Below are 20,290 nucleotides of genomic sequence, written 5' to 3' on the forward strand. Positions count from 1 at the left end.
CACCCAGCAACTTCCAATATTTCTGTCCGTTTCCTTTTCTTTGTGAATCGCAGCTCTGTGCTTTGCTGCTTTATCAAGTCAGCCTCTGAAGAACCCGAAGTTTCTTTCCGAATACTGTTCAGCTGATTCATTCTTTTTTTCCTTGTTGGAGTACTGGCAATGGCTGAAGGTTTTCTAGGTATGGTAATTTTTTTTAGCACGAGTGGCTGACCCCCTGTTTTACAAACCACAGTCTGTTTATCACTTGACTCTGCCATTGTTTTGCGAACGAAGAGGGTCATATATTTTTTTTCAATATCTGTCAGTTCCAGTGATCTTTGCACCTGTTCAAATGGACGTACTTGTTTTGTGTTGTCAGTCTGAGATGACCTGTCTTTTACTGTTGCGTTTGAATGCAGTTTAGTTGCCTGTTCTGTTTGCTTTCCATTCACCATGATCTTAGACTTATCTGTATCACTTATGCCAATCTCACTGCTACCACTGGCACTCTTCTGTAGGCTACGATCATCTAGATATTCACGAAGACACCTCCTTACTGCAGGTTTCACATGAGGTGTCGAAGACACTTCTGGCTCAAACTGTGAGTTTGAATCAGTGACACTGCTGTCACATAATCCTTCATTTATGCTGCCATTACAGATGTTCTCACTGACATCAGTGACATTCTCAGTCTCACTGCTGTTGCTGATACTACTGTTATCAGAAACTGTGTCACTGACTGTGCTGTCATTAATATTTTTGTTTGCACTGGAAATGCTGCTTTCACAAGCTTTGTCACTGGCAAAACTGAAATCTGTGTGACAAACACTTTCATCTGTGTCAGTGGCATTGCTGTTGACAACTTTGTCATTTACAGTGACAGCAGTGATACTGCTGTTGCAGACATTCTCATGTGCTGCAGTCATGGTGTTGGCACAAGCCTTATCTACAACATTGTCAGTGTTGTCAAAAAGCTCAACTGTGTTACTGGTACTACCATCAGCCACACACACCTCTCTAGAACTGACTGGAAAGTTCAGATTTGTAGATGTCAGTTTCTGGGATTTTTTAACACGTTTGAATGGTTTGGACCTCTCCAGAAAGGCATGACATACAGAACAATCAGCTTCTCCAATTGTGGGGTCAAACTGTGTCCATACACTGTGTGTGCTTTCAATCTGCTCTTTTACTGTGTGTAGAACACCTTGTGATGGAACTGCAGTTTTTTGTATATTCTTCAAACGCCAATAACATTTGCTACACAATGTATCAGAGTACAATTTCCCATTTGTTTCCTCAGAAATTACAAGTCCGTACAACTGTTGCAATTCTGATGCATACGTTTTGCAAAGATACACAGGCTGTTTACTTTTAATTTGTCTTGTTCTGCTGACACATATTCTGCATAAGGAGTTCAGTCTGAGCATGTGGCTACTTTCTGTGTGTTGAAGTGATGCCATGCTGCACGCACACACACACACACACACACACACACACACACACACGAGAGAGAGAGATCGAGTGAGAGGAGAGAGGAAGAGGGAGAGTGGTTACACAGAAGTAACGCACGTTAACTACAGTTAGTACAAAATAAACTATTTCTGAGAGAATTGGAACTTGAATAATGCTTCTGTTAAGCAATGTGGAAATAGGTCACACATGAACAAACCGCGTTCTGCGGACGGCAATGTATGCTTGCGTGCTGAATCGCCCTTACTGTGGCTGGCACCACCGATGATTCACACCACGCGCACGGCGCCACGCAAGCTGAACCTTGACCTCTACGAAATGGCGCGCGCTTTGATTTTCGCTAAAATTAACAGAATTTATACCTCTTTATGTGCAGGATAATATTATAACTCGAAAATCAAATTTTGACTACAAAGAGATGAGACACCAAATATAAATCTGCAGAACTTAGCACATTAAACGTTGTGTCCTTCAGTCACAAATCACTTGCAAACATAGTCACCACGTGAGGATTTTTTCACTTTTCACACATGCCATAGAGCGTCACTTTCAACACAGGCATTGAGTGTTGAGCCCTGGATCCCAACACAGTGTTGAAACTCGAAATATTTGATCACCTACTCACAAAGTTTACACATCCAGGTACCTGAATGCATCAAGGTATAATCACCACAGAAGCTCGTTTTCCGCAAAAACGGGTAATATAATCAGATGTCAGTGAAAAAATACAACGAATGTCCTGCTGTAAGCATGGAAGCGCTGTACTCTGCCACTGACCAGATGTCTGGAACCAACCCGCACTGCGTGCGCGCGGCAACCAGTGCAAAGGTACCGGCTAATTTTAGTACTCTGCTGCCTCAGCAACTAAGTTCTGTGAAAACTAAATGCCTCGGTTTCTGTAGGCAGCGAACAGCCGTGAATAGTATTCATTTTTGGTTAAATTTTAGAGTTTTACACTGATAAACATAAAGACAATTTTACACTGATGAAGACAGTGTTGACATGATTGAATAAAACCCAGTGTAATCTGTAACAGGCCTTCAATCCACCCTGGCAACAGCAGCAGCAGCAGCAGAATCCAATGAGCAACTCTCGTGTGACTCTGCTGCAAACCCCTCCTGGCCTGCTGCCCAACATGTCTCAGGCTGGACGAATGCCACCTCCAAATCCCGTCCCCTTGCCAAATCCTTTGACATCGCAAGCCCCTCCTTCCGTCAGACCCTGGCAGCCACCACAGATGAACAGTTCTGCTCCTTCCATGCTCCCAAACACCAGTGTGCCCATGGGTGAGTGCAGTGCAATATCCTATTTGTTGGTTTAGGTTTTTATGTTGTATTGCCTGGTGTATGTGTGAGTGTTCTCTTTGTATTAAGAAAGAAAGACTGTGAAGAAAGCATGTATGTTTGAATCTGAACTGGCGGGCTGGGTCTGAACACCAATCCATGTTTTTCAACTGGTAAGGCAAGGCATTGTGCAAATTCTTTCGATTGTAATCATGTCCAAGTAACGGTAAAAGTCTAGGCAATGCAGGCATCAAATGTGCAAAGAGAAACAGGCATATCAGACGGTTATGTCACCGACTATAGCTCTTGCAACCCAGCTGCCAGTGTATCTGATGACAAACTCAGAACAAATTTAGCACTGCAGTCTTTACTTATCCGTTCCAAGAATCGAAGACCCATTTTTATCAGTGTTGATCCAACTAACTCTTGAGCCAAACATTGTACGTTACTGAGATTTCAGAGTGAAATAGGTCATTTTGATCAAATCAAGATATTCTTATCACAACGAGCTCACTTAGCCAGTCAGAGTTCTGGTCCACAACAACAAAGTGGAGAGCACGGTTTTGATGTTGCTCACCTTGCGACAGGTTCTCTTGGACGACAGTGAAATGTTCACTGCCAGCGGCCCGTCATTGTTGCATGATAGCCAACTAGGCCTGCCTATAATCACTCCAAGAGGGTGACCTACATGGATGGCTGTGACCATTTCCCTCAACCCCTCACCCTCCACCCCCCCCCTCTTTCTCCCATTTCCACCTCACCCTTCCACTTCTATTGGTAGAGCTGTCAAAATCACTGCCACTCTATCCCCTCACCACCCTCTCTCCCCTCCTGTACTTTGACCTGATCTGTCTCCCCCCCTCCTCTCTCTCTGGATCTGACTATCCCACGCTCTTTCTCCCTGTCTCTCTCTCCCTCTCACTTACTCCCTCGCTTGGGTTAATCAAAAAGAAAACAGCCACTCTGGAGAATAACTTGAACTAAGTCATTACAAACAAGACCTTTGCAATCCCTTCCCTTCTCATTCCTTCACCCCCTCTCACTTATGCTCCCTTCTCATTCACTTTCTTTTGCTCCCCTCCCCCAGACACCACCTCCTATTTAATGCATGCTTCTTTCTACCCTCCACCCCCCTTACATGATCAGACTGCCAATGGCAGAAAGGGTGGAGGCCAAATGGGGGTGAAAACACCACACACACACACACACACACACACACACACACAGGAAAGGCCCCCAGTACCTCTTAAAAATCACTTATTTCGTTGTCCCTGCATCCCACCACGTGTTTATGCCAGGCCCTGGACCATGGCCGATTTTCAGAGGAAACTTTCCTCGACAATTTCCCTGCCTGATACACACAACTCTCTCTGAGTACATAACCTATCCTCATGTGGCTGTCCTGGCAAATGAATTTTCAACAGTTTCCCTTCCAGGCAAGTGAGAAACTTATGACCGCACCTAATAGAATCTTACTTGGATCTGTCATTTCGTGATGCTGTTTGTCCCACAGTGCAAATGCTGGCTTTCCTGTTTTAACTCTGCATGTTGCTGCTTGCAGCAGAGGTTTAAAAAAAAACACAAAAAAAAACCTGGATGGTCAGCTGGGCTAAACTGAAATGAAACAGGACTAATAGGGATAATAATAATGTGAAATCTGCAATAGATAACTGATACAGTTGTATTGTGGAAGTTATTGAATCGCAATTTTGGATATGCTCACTTGGTACACTATTTTTAGGAGGAGTACACCTTTGTTTTGTTTTTTTGTTTTTTTACAAGAATAACACCAAACACAAATATAAGGTAAACAGGTCTGGTCACTTGTCTCTCCTTCCCGTCTCTCTCACCCTATTACACAGACACACAAACACACACACACATGCACGCACACACTCACTCATACATCATGCAAATCTAACCATCTCGCTCACGCATGTAATTAGGTCTTATTTCCCCTCCCCTTCTCTCTCCCATTTACACACACTCACAGACATGCAGACATGCAGATCTATCTTAACTCAGATGTGTAATCAGGCCTTATCTTTCATATCCCCCACAACCTCCCAATATAGCTCTTTTTACAAACACATGCACGCATACACTCACACTCATGCAAGTGTGCACCTTTGTACACACACAGGAACGCACCTTAATTCTCAAACACACATACATACACACACACTCATATCACCCTATTGTGTAATGTTCACAAACTTTGTTTGCCATCTAATACAGTCCCTAAGATCCCCCCACCTCACCTGTTCCAGTATATTCACAACTATAGAATCGCATCTCTGCGCACAGAGATTTAGACAGACAGTAAGAAATAGCTCTGTCATGAATAGAACAGATGATAGTTTCAGTGTCAGCTATTTTGTGTTAGTGATTTCTTCGCCTGTTGGTGCTTCTCTCTTTTTTTGTCTTTGGAGGTTGGCATCTCTGCGCAGGAATATTTAACACAGTGTTAGATTTCTGCAGGTACTATAAGGTGTTACACTTTAAGACCATGTTTGAATCCATGTCATTGAAGATGTATCAATCTTCATATGTCAGCCAATGCTTAAAAATGAATGGAAAGTTAATGACTGTTGAATCAGAACTTGAGTGCACAAGTCTTGAACTATTGGGCCAGTTACACAAGTTAAGTTGTGTGCTGTACTACAATACTAATAATATGTTTGGCAGTATTCCAGACCGAGATGGTTATCTTTTGTCCTTAACAAAAGGGTACAATTACTTTGGCCGTAATTGTTATATTCAGTTCCATACATTATACCTCATTTAACTTGACCCAGTTGTTTAGTAACTCGCAGAAAGTCATAATGTACTGTATTATATAATAGTATTGTATGGTGCATGAGCCTGAGGTAACAGTGCTATCTTATGGTGTTGTGCAGGTGTTCCACCCCCGCCCAACATGCAGACATCAGCCCCCCCACCCCCTCCAGTCAATAGCCAGGCAGGGGGCAGCAGCATGCCTTGGAACATGAACCCCATGCAGCAGCAGCACAACATGGGGCCTCCAGGCATGGGCCAGCCTGCAATGGGCCAACCCCCTATGGCCCAGCAGCCTGGCATGAATCAGCCCGGAATGAACCAGCAAGGCATGGTGCAGTCGGCTATGAACCCAGCCGGCATGGCCCAGCCTGGCATGACCCAACCTGGAATGGTGCAGCCAGGCATGGCCCAGCCCATCATGGGCCAGCCCCCCATGGGACAGCCAGGCCTGGCGCAGCCTGGCATGCCTCAGTCTGGTATGCAACGTTTTCGATGGAATTGATATTGACAATAAAGAGGTGTCCTTTCGTTTTCGTGTGGAACTGTTGAAGGGAAAAAAATGTTGAACAACAGTGCCTGGTGTTGAGATGGCTATATTTATGTGCTCATTTACCCATGTTTCTTTTTTGTGTTGATGATGTTGTAAACTGTTCATTGTTATTATTATGCAGGCCTGCAAAACCATATTCAGAGTATTTGCACACTTAGGTTAAAAGAAAAAAAGGAGTGCAGTAATCACTACACGCATGAAAATTTGACTTCCCTTTTCTCTCCTGTCCCCCTTCTCTCCTTGCCACTTACTGAACCCCGCCCCCCCACCCTCTCCACTCCCCTGCACCCCCAAAAAAGAAGCACAAAAGAATTAGCATTACTCAGATAACACTGTAATTTTGATCGCCATAACACAGTGTGCAGGTTCATTGAAATAAATAACATGATTTGTATTTGTCACAGTGCCTTCAGAATGTGACGTGCATTATATAACTTATTAAAGATGAAGCAAGGCGCAAGAAAACTACTAATGGCAAAAAATCTCCAAGGTACCCATGATCAAGTACTAGTGTGAGTTTTGTTGTGTTTTTTTTTTAAATTGAGTTGTCTGCAGTACATGGTTTACTTTGACATCAACTTGCCTTGTACAATACATTATCAAGATGTGATACTGATACATTATTTATTGAAATCTAAAAAAACCCATTTATGGACTCCATGTTTATACTAAACCATCAGTGCAACTGGTGCAGTATCCTGACACACAATGTATTAACTCAGGCTCCATGATAGTGCAAAACCATCAGTGTAACAAGTGCTATACAATAGCTTTCATGAAGGTAATATGACAGGTGAACGTGGCTAAATTGTGAGTGGTTATGCCATTTCTGTTGCAAAGATATTAAACTTATGGTAATGATTCTATATTTGACTTATAAGGCTTTGTAACACCAGTTATAGTGAAAGTGTTCAAAGAAAACACTGAGTGGCAGTCAGTAACCAAATTAAACATGCACAATTCTGTGAACAATATCAGAATAGATGATATAACAGACACTCTTACAGTGATAATTTGAACATGGATGTTTAGATCTGCTACATTCAGAGAAGATTCTCCACAAACTGAAACAGGAGTTGTCATTGTTTTGTCCTTGCCTTCCACACCCCTTCTCTTTGTCCCACCCTCCATCTTCATGCACACACTCAAAAGACACACATATATTCACTCATAAATACAGTTCGACACAGATGAGATGATGAACAGGGGCCCTGTGTGCAGCATGTACTAAGCACATGTAAATGAAGCCATATCTACGAAAAGATTATTTCTGTCCAGATTCTGTAGAAATATATTCTGATGCCAAAACAAATTCACTTGCAAACAGAAAAAGAATAAAATAAAGAAAAAAGGGTTTTGCTGCATAATGGTGACAAGCTCTCTTGGGGGGGAGAGCCCATATCACATATACAGAAAACCAATGTAACAAGAACAATAATAGACTGAGAATGCACCAATTAAAAAAAAAAAAAAAATGGGGGAGATTGCTCTTTTTTTTTTCTTTTAATTTAAACCATTTGAATGAATAGTGTTGCCTTGTGTGTCACTGTGGGCTTATATTTTTTTTCTCTTCTTTTTTTGAGCTGAATGTTCCAATCATTGGTGGGCTTTTTTGTTTTCACCCTCCATTCCATGTGTTTGAATCATTGATTTTTTTATGACCAAGATTAAAATCTTCGCAATGCTGGTGTTGAAAGTAAGAATGTGTTTGTGTGTGTGTGTGTGTTTGCTGTTCAAATAAAGATACCTACATTATTTCTTTGTAAAAGCTCTGTTGCTCTGTTTTCCATATAAAAGAAAATGTGTTGGGATCTTGCTTTTTAAGGCTCAATTCTACCTTTTTTTTTTCTTCTTTTTTTTTCTTTTTTTTCATCTTTTTGGAAGTAAAGCTCTTCATCAACAGACAAAAAACAACCAACCAAAATAAACAAAAGCAGCTGGCTTATTTGATTCATCTACTTCAGTAGAGACAGGACTGGTGTCCAGACAGTGGAAAAAGGGTTCCTCAGAACTGTTGGTCATGTTGCTTGAGCCTAGTTTGAGGGGTTGTGTGTTGACAGCGATGTCCCTGGCTGGTTGTTGCAGGTGGCAGTGTAGCCATGGTTCCGCCCCCTCCAGTACAGGCCCCGCAGACCACCACCGCCACATGGCAAACCAACCCTGTGGGTGTGGCTCCCCCTCCACCATGGCAACAGCAACAGCAGCCGCAAGGAGCCCCGCCTCCTGTCCCCCCTCCTCCTCCTCCCCAACAAGGGCAGCAGGGATTTGGTCAGATGCCTCCTCCTCCTCCGCCGGGTGGCTTTGAGATGAGCCAGCAAATAGGGGGTGTCAATCCCATGATGGTAGCTCCCCCACCACCTCCCCCTTCTAGCTGAGAAAAAACAATTGTTAGAAGTGACTGCAGTCTACTACAAAAGTAATCCAGAATTTCAGATCACCAGCCCAGCACTCATTCAACTTGGTTCTTGCATGTCAACGTAGTGTGCAGCATCTTGGCGGGGGGCTCCTGGAAACGGCTCTTGCAGTTCGCTGGGTTTTAAACAGTTCAGTTGACTTGCCATTGGGAGTGTCCTGAAAGGTGTAGATAAGGTTTAAAGGTTTATTGCAGAAAATGTGTTGCTGCAGAACTAATTTACATCTTATTTTCCCTTCAGTTGATTATGGCAGCTAATTGGGTATCATGTAATTTGTCTGGCAATTACTTTACACAGAGAATATGGGAGTGCACTTCGAGATATAGCTGTTTCTTCATTGCTGTTGATGTTGTTTTGTTTTTTTTTGTTGCAAATAAATGAGTGTGTTTAATGTTCTGGCTGCTGTTCCCCAGTCTGGAAAGTTGTTTTGCAGTGGTGGAGCTGAACAAGTTTTGAATGAAGCAGCACATAACTTTGGGGTCAAGGAAAGCCACTGAACTGACAGCTCAAAATGGATAATGCATGCTTTCTGATCAGTACAGTTGTGGATCGGGTCTCAAAAAGAAATACTGTGACATCATCATAATGTTTTACTTTTTATACATGTCTTGAAAGCTTAACACACAGGCTGACAGGATTCTCGCCCTCTCTTCAATATCCTGCTCCTACACCTTGGGCCTTTATCAGCAGTGTTCACTGTCCTTGGTACTCGGGAGAATGGAGACGTCTATTGGGTGGTTGGTAAATCAGAAAACTGACAAATTTTAAGCTTGTGTGCAGTTGGCATACCAGCATCACCTTTGACTTCAGTGCATGAGATCCCCCAACAGCAGCTTTACATCAGGTCATGCACTCAGTCTTGTATGTGTTTTTCTTCTTCGCATGTGCACATCTTTTTAGTTAAAACTGAAACGGGAACATTCCAGGTTGAGTCAATAGGTCACTGCCAGAGTAGTAATAGTTTTGGTGCCTGTGTATGCTTGTAAGGCTCTTTTTCTTTTGAATTTAGGTAGATGTGCTATTATCTACAACCAAAACCACACAAATCACAGCAGCTTGATCATAAGTTTGATGCTCATGTTTGTTGTCAAATGTGGTGACGCTGAAATCACCCAGCTATTGGAAACAGGGACTGACACTTGTAATGAACAAAACTGTTTTGTTGGACAGTTACCCTTCTCCCACTACTTTTTTTTGTTAATGTTTGCTTGCATCTCCAAATTGTTAAACAATGGCAGATGTTGGCCAGAGTGGGAAGAAGAAAGGGGGTTGGGGGGTGTTCTTTTTCATGATGGTAATGCTTTGTTTGATTTTTAATTCCAGTTAGAAATATATTTTATAAAACTTCATTTTACTTTCTGTGTTGCTTGCGTCTTGTTAAGTTACCTTTCTTCCTCTTCACAAAAAACGCTGTCCAGAGTTGTTGGCAAACATACAAATAGATGAAATCTGTTATATCTGACTTAGATATTTTTTGTCAAGGAAGAGAAATATTCCATTATTACTGTGTTCTGTGTATGTGTGTGTGTGTGCATGTTTTTTTGTTGTTTTTTAACTCTTAATTTTTTTAGTTTAGCTTCAGTAGTAGCCTGCGACATGTCAGTTCAGTCATTTTGAGACCTCCTACTTGTATAAGTGGTTTTCATTTCTTGTCTATTTAAAAGTTTTGTATTTAGTATGGTTTTACACCTGCTTTTTCTTGGATGTATCATTATGAACTACCTTTAAACTACATCACTGTGTTAAAACCATGTGTACTTTATTTCAAGTTACAACTGTACACACACTGGCACACAACTGAATTTGTGAGGACAGTGCGTTTATTCCTGGTTAACATTGGTGAATGAAGCTTTTTCTTCAGTTACAGTAAAGCCTAAAATTTTTCCTGGTTTCTGTGTTTATACATGTTCAGGTCTGTGAATACCTTTTCTCTCTAAAAGTGTGATGCATTTAGATGGCTATCAGATTTCACGGTTACAATCTTGAAATTGGTGTTTGCATCCAGTGGGTTTAGGTATCACGACCAAACATATTGCACCCATCACCGAAGACCGAGTGGCTGTCTGAATGGCAAGGGTGAAAACAAAAATGGCGTACAGTGTACAAGCCAGCTTATAGAAACTGGGCAAGCTAGGGAGTTGCAGCATATGGATGCAGATGATTAACTCACAAGAAGAGGATGGGGCAGTGGCTGTGAGTTAGATGTTGGAAGGCTGCCACAATAGATATATTTGATCACCATTACACTCGTCAATAAAACAACATTAAAATGGTTTGGCAGACATATTTTTGTTTTGAAACTACTCAATTCTGTGACATCAGCACATGGAAAGGTGCTGCATAGAGTTCCTAAAAATTAGGAAATTTGTGTGGAAAGGCAAGGTTAAATGGGTTGTGTGCTTTTAAGTTGTTTTTTTTCCTTGTGTGAGATGCAGGTCTTTTTTGTTTGTATGTGTGTGTGAAAGATGCAACTCATGGAAAACTTTTAATTAATCTAAACCACTTTCGTGTCACCTTTTGGGTTTTGAACTTTCATTTTGTTTTTGCAATGGCTTCTTTTGTGTAACCTCTTTGTTTTGTGTGTGTGTTTTTAAAAAGAAAATATATTCTTAAAATTTCAGAATGGGGGGCGAACATGGTTTGATATGCTTGAGTTGTCAGTAATTATTCCCGGTTTTTGTTTTGCAGTATCTTGTATTAGATTCATTCCTGATCCTTGCTTTCTCTAATTTTCTTGTTGTTTTTTTTTTAGTTTATTATTTTCTGAAATGATTGTATTTCTTTCCCATTATTAGAATAGGTAGTCGATGTTTTATCTGAGATGAGTTAAATGGATTGAACATTTGTTCCAAGAGGTGATAGATAACATTTGAGTGATTATTTTTTTTCTCGCCAGCACTGCTTGATTTCCTTTCCCATGAGAGCTCCAGTCGTTGATCCACCCCATGTTTCCCTCAGGTTCTTGTTGTAGAAACACATGAATGTGGCCATTGACAATTCTGGAGTATTAAAATGGAAAACAACCATGTTTTATGATTTTTTTGTCATTATTCTTTCCTATCTTTTCTATTACCTGTCATATTTTTGAACGTTAAAACACACAGATAACCATAATTTTGAACACAGCATCTCTGTTTCACTTCAGAGAAATGTGTATATTGTTTTCAGACAGAGCATGTCACCAGTATGCATACCAGCTCCATACCCCCCCCCCCCCCAATCCCCCCAAGGCCTCCCACCTCTCTCTCACTCTGTAGATATATACATATATACACACATATATCTACATAAACATATACAGTGTATGTATACAGTAAAATCCGGCTGTATCAACCACCCTGGGAGACAGACTGAGGGTGTCATATCAAGTCCACTATAGCCAACACATCAGGTATAGCGGCCACTTTTGGCCTTGTGGATGCTATATCCAATGTCTCCAGATATTGCAAAAATATTCCAGTTTATCCAATGTTCTCAGACAGTATGCACTGTATGATTATGTATGTTGTGTATTGTTGACATATGCAACCATTTCCTGTGCTGTTTGGTGTGTGTGTTTAAATTTCTCATTCTCATGAATCCTGGCTATGAAGTGTTATACTTAACTCGTCATTGGGCCTACATGCATTTTGTAAAGTTCTGTGTTAACATGTGCAGATTTCAATGCAGTGTTTTTTTTCCCAGTGGTAGTTGTGATGCAGAAAGAGAGAGAGAGGGAGAGACAGAAAAAAGAGGGATTGAATGGAAAATAGGGAGAGAGGGATTTTTCCCAATTGTGTGGAACTGGCGAATGTTACAGTGTTGATAAACACAAAGGACACAACTATAACAGCGATAAAAACACATCAGTGAAATGCACGTTATCACAATGTTTATAAGCACAAAGTACTAAAAGACAGAATGAATGTGTGCGATACATATTTATTTTGTCTTTAATAAAGTCACTCACTGAAACAAAGCAGAATATGGGCCTAGTAAATTGAAGAGGACTGTGGGCATGAACCTATATTTAATTTTCAATAAAATCAGTCTCTGGCACAAAATAAATGCAAAAATTTGGTTTAATAATGTTCAGTGGAATCAGTCATAAAAGGAAATAGAAATTAGATGTAATGCACCCAGTGAAGGGGGCTGTGGATATGTGTTTTAGTTAAATCAGTCATTAAAACATAAATTAGGTCCAGTATACTCAGTAAAGAGGTCTGTGGATGTATTTTTAGTTTTAAAAATCATTAATTCAACAAAAAGAAATTAGGTCTAATACACCCAGTAAAGAGGGCTCTGAACATGTATTTTTTGTGAAATAGTCATTTAGCAAAATATAACTCGGGTCCAATGTATACACTCAGTAAAGAGGGCTCTGGACATGTATTTTTTGCTTTAAATTATAAAACAAAAATTTATGAATCGGGTCTAATACAATAAGTAAAGTGGGCTCTGGACATGTATTTATAATTAAAACCATTTATTTAAAAAATATAAATTAAGTCTAATACAATCAGTAAAGAGAGGGCTGTGGGCATGTGCACCATTTTAGTTAAATCGGTCATTAAAGCTAAGCTGAAACAAGGTCCAGTACACTCACTGGAGAGGGCTCTGGGCCCAGAACACGAGGAACAAGATGGAGCAAGTGGTCAGTTTCTGGGTCAAAACTCCGAAGTCCGCTTTCCTTATCCTCATTCTCCATCCTTTGCACCACTTGCCCAAGACCGAGAACAATGGTATCCTCCTCACTGATGATTACTGGTGCGGGAATTTGGCAGTTGCGCTTGCCGATTGATGGTGCAATACGGTCATAGTTGTCGCTGTTAGTGTTGCACAGCGTCGAGTACATAGGCCCTCCTTCTCCACTGGTGCTGAGCGTGAGTGAAGAAGCCACCGAAGTCTTGGCCATCTGGCTCCAGTTTCTCGCAACGGGGAATGGGGGTCAGCGTGTACACCTCTCGCTGCAGCAACGCGGCACTGGCGTAGATATTGGCCCACTTGCCTAACTTCCCCATTTCCTCACGACGTGTTGTGTCGCCGCCGTCACGTCAGTGTACACACCAGGATGTTGGTCAGTCAAGTCACAAACTGACTGTATTCTCGACATGGAAGCCTTCTGTGCAGTTCCTTCGAGAGACAGCGGAAGTAACAATGATGTGGTCCACCAGTCTTTCCATATTGGATAGTAGGTATACTGGAGTCAGGTTGTCATAGACAGGGAAGGAGGAAGGGGTAGATGTCGCTGAGCGTACAGTCATCAGTGACATTGTTCTTTTCGAGAAACAATGGAGAAGCGGTAAGATGGGAGGGGGGGAGGTGAGGGGGGGGGGGGAGAATTGGTTGGATGGGGAGACTAGAAGGGGGGTATCGGGAGTGCGGGGAGGGGAGTGTGGGGGCGGTGGGAGGGGGTGGGGGCAAGGAGATGAGTTAGGAAGAGAGGTATCCCTTGTCTTGGCCTTATCCTGACTCGGTGAGCTTTGCGGATAGTATTCAGTCATTTGTTGTTATTGGCAAAACGCAAAGCGGACCTTCACTGCTAGTGATTTCTGACAATACATCAGTTATTAGGTAGGCGACTCCTTGGGACCGTACTGGAGTAGGCGCCATAAGGGATTTGTCTGACATGACTCAACGCTATAATCCGGAAAGAAGACTCTTTGGGAAGGGATCTGTGACGTTATACATGCTAACTAAGCTCGAAAGCATGTCTGTGTTCCCCAAGGTCTATATTCCACCAGGTCTATATTCTCCCAGGTCAGTCCTGATCATTGGCCAGTGGTGGGCAGCAGTGGTCAGTCGTGGTCAGTGGTCAGCGATGGTCAGTGGTCAGCAATGGTCATTGGTGGTCGGCGGTCTAATACGTCGGTGGTGGTCAGAAATGGTCAGTGGTCAGCAATGGACATTGGTGGTCAGTCAGCAGTGGTCACTAGTGGTTAGCGATCAGTAGTGCTCAGTGATCAATAGTGGTCAGCGGTCAGTTGTAGTCAGCGGTGGTCAGTGGTCTGTAGTGGTCAGTGATCAGTAGTGGTTAGTAGTTTCCAGTGGTTAACTTGATAGTAGTGGTCAGGCACCAACAAGCGATTATGACGACGAGGCTGTGGAAGATTTACACGAACAAGTGCAAGAAGTTTTGGATCAAAACCCCAAGAAAGACATCGTCATTGTGCAAGGGGACTGGAACGCCAAAGTAGGAGACGATGCTTACAGCATCTGGAAAGGCACTTGCGGACTGACCTGCAATGCCGAGTCAAACAACAGAGGCATTAGGCTCCTGGAATTTGCCAGATACAACGCTTAACGACATTGTTATGGCCAACACGATCGGCCCGCACAAAGCATCCAGAAGGTGGACTTGGCATCACCCAGACGGAGAGCACCACAGCCAGACTACACGATTATCAAAAAGCATTCCCAGTCAAGTGTGAGCACTGCCAAGACAAGAACTTTCCCAGGATCTGATGTCGGAAGTGATCATGACCTTGTGGTGATGACATTCCACCTCCACCTGAAGATGATCAAAAAACAGGGCCACAAAAGAATTATGTTCGACATCGACAAATTAAGTTAGATTCTTTCCAAACATCGAACATCAAAGAAGCCATGGGTCACGTCAGATGTCCTGGACCTATGTGACAAAAGAAGGGAGCTGAAGAAGAGGAAGAATGAGGTAGATGGGGCCACACACAACAAAGCTCTCAATCAGATCAAGATAAGCATGACTGAAAAGAGCAGATTAGGAATGGATCGAGTAGCAGCGCCAAGACATTGAAGACAGCCTGAAGAACCACAACAAAAAGCGTTCAACTGAGCTTGTGAAAGGTCTGACAAGCACCAAACAAGGACATTCTACAATTATCCAAGACGAAGCAGGGAACAGCCTGACAGAAAAGCAGGATATCCTCCAGAAAAGCGCAGGCCTTTACCTAATACACACAATTTATCAATTTCTTTCTTTTCTTAGTAAATTGTGACAAATTACATTAACTGTAAAACCGTCATCAAAACTGAATCTCATACCGCGGAGAAATAGTGTGAATGTGTGTGGGTGGGGAGGGGAGCGGAGGGGAAGGAAGGGAGTCGGGGGGGCGGGGGGGGGGGGCGGTTGGGGAGAGGGGAAGAGGGGAGGGGGGGGGCGGGCAGGTGCGTGCGCGCGCGCGTGTGTGTGTATGTGTGTGGTGTTCACCGAATAAGGCATTTACTGTGTGTGTGCAGGATGCCGGCACACAACGTATATGTTTGTGTGTGTGTGTGTGTGTGTGTGTGTGTGTGCGCGCGCGGGTGTGGCCGCGTGTATGAGTTCATGCGTGGTTGAGAGTAGGTGGGTGTACGTATGTGTGAAATAGATAGATAGATAGACAGACAGACAGATATATAGAGAAGAAAAGAGAGAATGAGTGAGTGAGGGTGTGCATATCAGTCTGTGTGTGTGCTCGCGCACGTGCATGGGAGAGAGAGAGAGAGAGAGACGGTATGTGTGTGTCTCCGTGTGTATGCACGGAATTGATAAATATATGGACCGATCGAACACACACACACACGCACGCACGCTGGCACATTGACACTGCACACACTGAGAAGAGCGCCCGCATAGTCTGCGTTTATAAGAGAGAGACAGAAAGACAGAGAAAGAGACATATCGAGATGGTCTGTTGAATATTGTATTAAGAGAGATCGAAAGGAATGGATGAGAGACAGACTGGCTGACTGAACGAATGAAATCATGAAAATTATTAATTGAGTAATGGTATCTGAGAGATGTATGTTCTGAGGGAAGCAAAACATCTTTTTTTTCCCCACTGATTCAGCGGCATTGAAGACACTGAGAGTGGTAAGTGGACAGTCAACACAGTCATCAAAACTGAGAAAGTTAAGGTGAACAGCACGACTCGAGGCCGCGAAGTCCGAGCTAATAACGCTGATAACAGAATAATTTGACACCCAGCTGTCCAACAGATGGTTTCTGTCCCTGGCCCTGGGCTCTCACGTCTTTGAAGACGGCAGCATCGAAACCGCCACCGCTTGCAGGTGATGGTTTCTAACAGAGCACGAGGGCATATTCCTATTCATACAGCCCCATCACTGCGCGTTCGCACCGCACACACACACTGGCACACAACCAATACTATTGCACACTTTCATAGGTACACACACACACTGTCAGTGACACGCCGCGTGCGCGCACGGCACGCCAACACACACACACACACACACTATCCACACACTCATATTTAAGCACACACACACACACACATATATATATATATAAACGCGCGCGCACACACACACACACACACACTAATATGAGAGAGAGAGAGAGAGAGAGAGAGAGAGAGCACTGAACACTCAGTGAAATGTTTAATGTCAGTGTCTTTAGCTGTACAGCTCCAGTGACACATCAGAACCATGATGGCCGTGAAAACAATGAAACAAAATCTGATAGGGGGGACGGGGGCACGAGAGAGAGAGAGAGAGAGAGAGAGAGGAGGGATCGAGAGAGACAGAGACAGAAAATGATAAGAGATAGACAGAGAGACAGACATAGAGAGAGTGAGAGATGGGGAATCTGAGAGAGAGTGAGCAGAGGGAATCTGAGAGAGAATCTCTAAGAGAGAGAGAGAGAGAGAGGGTGGGGGATCTGAGAGAGAGAGAATCTCTGAGAGACGGAGAGAGAGAGATAGACACAGAGAGTCAGAATCTGAGAGAGAGAGAGAGAGAGAGAGAGAGAGGGGGGAGAAGTGATTGTTGAGACAAAGATATAGGAGTATGGAGAGAGAGAGAGAGAGAGAGAGAGAGAGAGAGAGAGAGAGAGAGAGAGAGAGAGAGAGAGAGAGAGAGAGAGAGAGAGCGTTCTCCCGTATATATATACACATAGTCGTGGTGAGAGAGTGTAAACAACCCCCTACCATCAAACACACATAACCCCAACCACACAAACGAACAACCCCTACCACCAAACGCACACAACCCCATCCACAAAAACAAAAACAACTTCCTTACCATCAAACATATATAACCCCAGCCACACACACACTGGCATACAACCCTCCCACCACCAAACACATACAACCCCAACCACACAAACAAATACCCGCACTTAAACAACTCCAACCGAACAAACTTGACCATATGGGTGTAGACGCCAATAGGTCGTTAAACTCCAAATAGGTAGGAGAGAGTGTAAGTCCGTGTCACACGGCCCGTGTAGTACAAGGCAGCGACCCCACACACCAGCGGGCCCAAACACACAAGTCGCGCACTGCTGCTCAACTCCGAAGGTGGACGGTTGTAAGAAGAGAACACATTCATAACACATTCATCAATCCACAGCACATCGTTGATCAAGCAGAAAGCATTATCAGTCACAACTGTATAGATACTGATCGCAGAGACCCATGTGCTTGAAGGCGTTAGTTCCAACTCGACTAGCGTGGACTCAGCAGTACCCCAGTTCTTGGCCCTCTTTCTTTGCCATGTAAACGACCTCCCTGACGCCGTCACCTCTCAGGTCCGCCTATTCGCCGACGACTGCCTGCTGTATCGTGAAATTCACACCTTCCAGGACCAATCTTTCTCTACAGCAGGATCCCAAGAAGCTTGAACAGTGGGCGGATACCTGGGGGATGCACTTCAACGCCACCAACTGCTACATCCCGAGCACCAAGAGCCAGTCTTTGTACCACTACACCCTAAACGACACTCTCATTAAGCATGTGCCCAACAAGCCCTACCTAAGCATCCTCATCTTCCATGACCTCAGGTGGGGTGACCACATTGCTAAGGCCACTAAGAAAGCTAACGCCACACTGGGCTTCCTGAGACTAACTTCCGCCACCTTCCCACAGGCTGCAAGTGCAGCACGTACCTCTCCCTTGTTCGTTCTGTCCTGGAATACGGTGCCATTATCTGGGACCCCTATGCCAAGAAAGACATTGATGTGCTGGAACGAGTCCAGAGGGGTGCGGCACGCTTCATCAGTGGGGATTACCACTCTCGCACACCTGGCAGCATCCAGAGGCTACTGATGAAGCTAGATCTTCTGACCCAACAAGACCACAGAAAGCAGCTCCGCCTGTGTTTCTTCTATTAGGTGGTTGAGGGGCTGGTGCCGGCCACACCTGCTCAAAATTGTCTGTCTCCACAAAGATCAGGCAGACTGATCCACTCCATCAGAGGCCCAGGGTTTGTGTCTAGTAACGTCAATGACATATACATTAGAAACGACAGGTGCTTCACTACAGTGTCGTCCATGCTGAATCAGCCGCCAGCTTCAAGATGCTGTTAACTAAAAGGCTGGCCACCAACCACCAGTAGGCCAGTTGAGTCCCCCCCTGTGTTGCTACTAACGCCAGTCATCTGGATTCTGTGACCTTTGTATCTACAGACAGATGTGTATTTGCCTGCTTTTGGATTTTTCTTTTTTTTTTTTTTTTTTTAGAGGAATTAATGAGCTGGGGGAGTATAGACATGGGGAGTATCGACACAGGGGAGTAACGGGCTGACCCCATAATGCCAGAGATAAAATCCTATTTTTTAGCATCCTAATTTGTTGCACCCATTCTACTGACATTTTTTGTGCAAGTATGAAACAATATTACCATTAGTGGATGTTGTAACCCATTTTCAATGGATTTCAACTGTTATTTTGTACCTTATTTTATCACAGTTTTGATAAGGTTTCTAACGTACCACCATATTATTGTTTTTTTCTGTTTTTCGTCCCACAAATAATGGAAATGTAACCAATAGGTACAATAATTTAGGATGCTAAGGTAGGTATTGATTATCACCTGAGTTCCCTGAATTTGCTCCTTGGCATCGCATCTGGTGGGTTAAGAGAGGAGATTTTTCATATCTCCTAGGCCTGGCAACATGTGTGCAGACCTACTGGTGCTTGAACCCTCTTCGTATGCATGCAAAAGATCAAATATGCACGTCAAATATCCTGTAATCCATGTCAGCGTTCAGTGGGCTATGGAAACAATTAAGAACAAACTCGGTGGGTTCACATTCCCCAAAATGGCGTATGACTGCCTACACGGTGGTATAAATAAATAAATAAAACGGTCATTTTTAATTTATTAATGTATCCATATATCATGACGGGCGCAATAGCCGAGTGGTTTAAGTGTTGGACTTTCAATCTGAGGGTCCCGGGTTCGAATCAAGGTAACGGCGCCTGGTGGTTGAAGGGTGAAGATTTTTCCGATCTTCCAGGTCAACATATGTGCAGACCTGCTAGTGTTGATCGAACCCCCTTTGTGTGTATACGCACGCAGAAGATCAAATATGCACGTTAAAGATCCTGTAACCCATGTCAGTGTTCGGTGGGTTATGGAGACATGAAAATACCCAGCATACATGAACCACAACAGAGTCATCGGCAAGTCGATGTTCATTGTATAACAGAAAGAGGAAAGAAGAAGAAGGAGTCATACATGTGAAATGTTACAGGTCTGTGTGTGTGTGTGTGTGTGTGTGTGTGTGTGTTTGACAAAACCCTGATTGTATAATACAATAAACTGATAAGCACCCACTGGCAGCTGTCAATTGGCTCAACCAAGGTAGACAGCCTGTTGTTCAAATGACTCCATCAGTGTTAAAGCGCTTTGAGCATGGTATCAAACTGAGTATAAGCGCTATGTATACATGTATCCATATCACATCATTCTTGAGTCCCCTCATTCATACACACAAGTAGACTATACCCACAAGCATCCATTGACACATAAACAAGACTGTCAGACAGAGAGAGAGAGAAAGAAAAAAAGAAGAAGCAGAAACCAAATTACATTTCACATTCAATACCCCCAAAACAACACACCCACCAC

The 20,290-nt window shown here is 43.3% G+C and overlaps 1 protein-coding gene across 2 annotated transcripts in view; it reads left to right on the forward strand.

Annotated features, from left to right (window-relative positions):
- Positions 1-11,505, forward strand: part of LOC143283386 (splicing factor 1-like) — a 40,110-nt gene extending 28,605 nt beyond the window's left edge. For both annotated transcript variants that reach the window (XM_076589600.1, XM_076589607.1), the window contains 3 exons: positions 2,486-2,735; positions 5,633-5,989; positions 8,149-11,505. In XM_076589600.1, the coding sequence (XP_076445715.1) occupies positions 2,486-2,735; positions 5,633-5,989; positions 8,149-8,438 (897 nt within the window). In that variant the 3' untranslated portion in view covers positions 8,439-11,505. The remainder of the gene's footprint in view (positions 1-2,485; positions 2,736-5,632; positions 5,990-8,148) is intronic.
- Positions 11,506-20,290: the final 8,785 nt, after the last annotated feature.

This window comes from Babylonia areolata, chromosome 1, assembly GCF_041734735.1.
Source record: "Babylonia areolata isolate BAREFJ2019XMU chromosome 1, ASM4173473v1, whole genome shotgun sequence".
NCBI classification, from domain to species: Eukaryota; Metazoa; Mollusca; class Gastropoda; order Neogastropoda; family Buccinidae; genus Babylonia; species Babylonia areolata.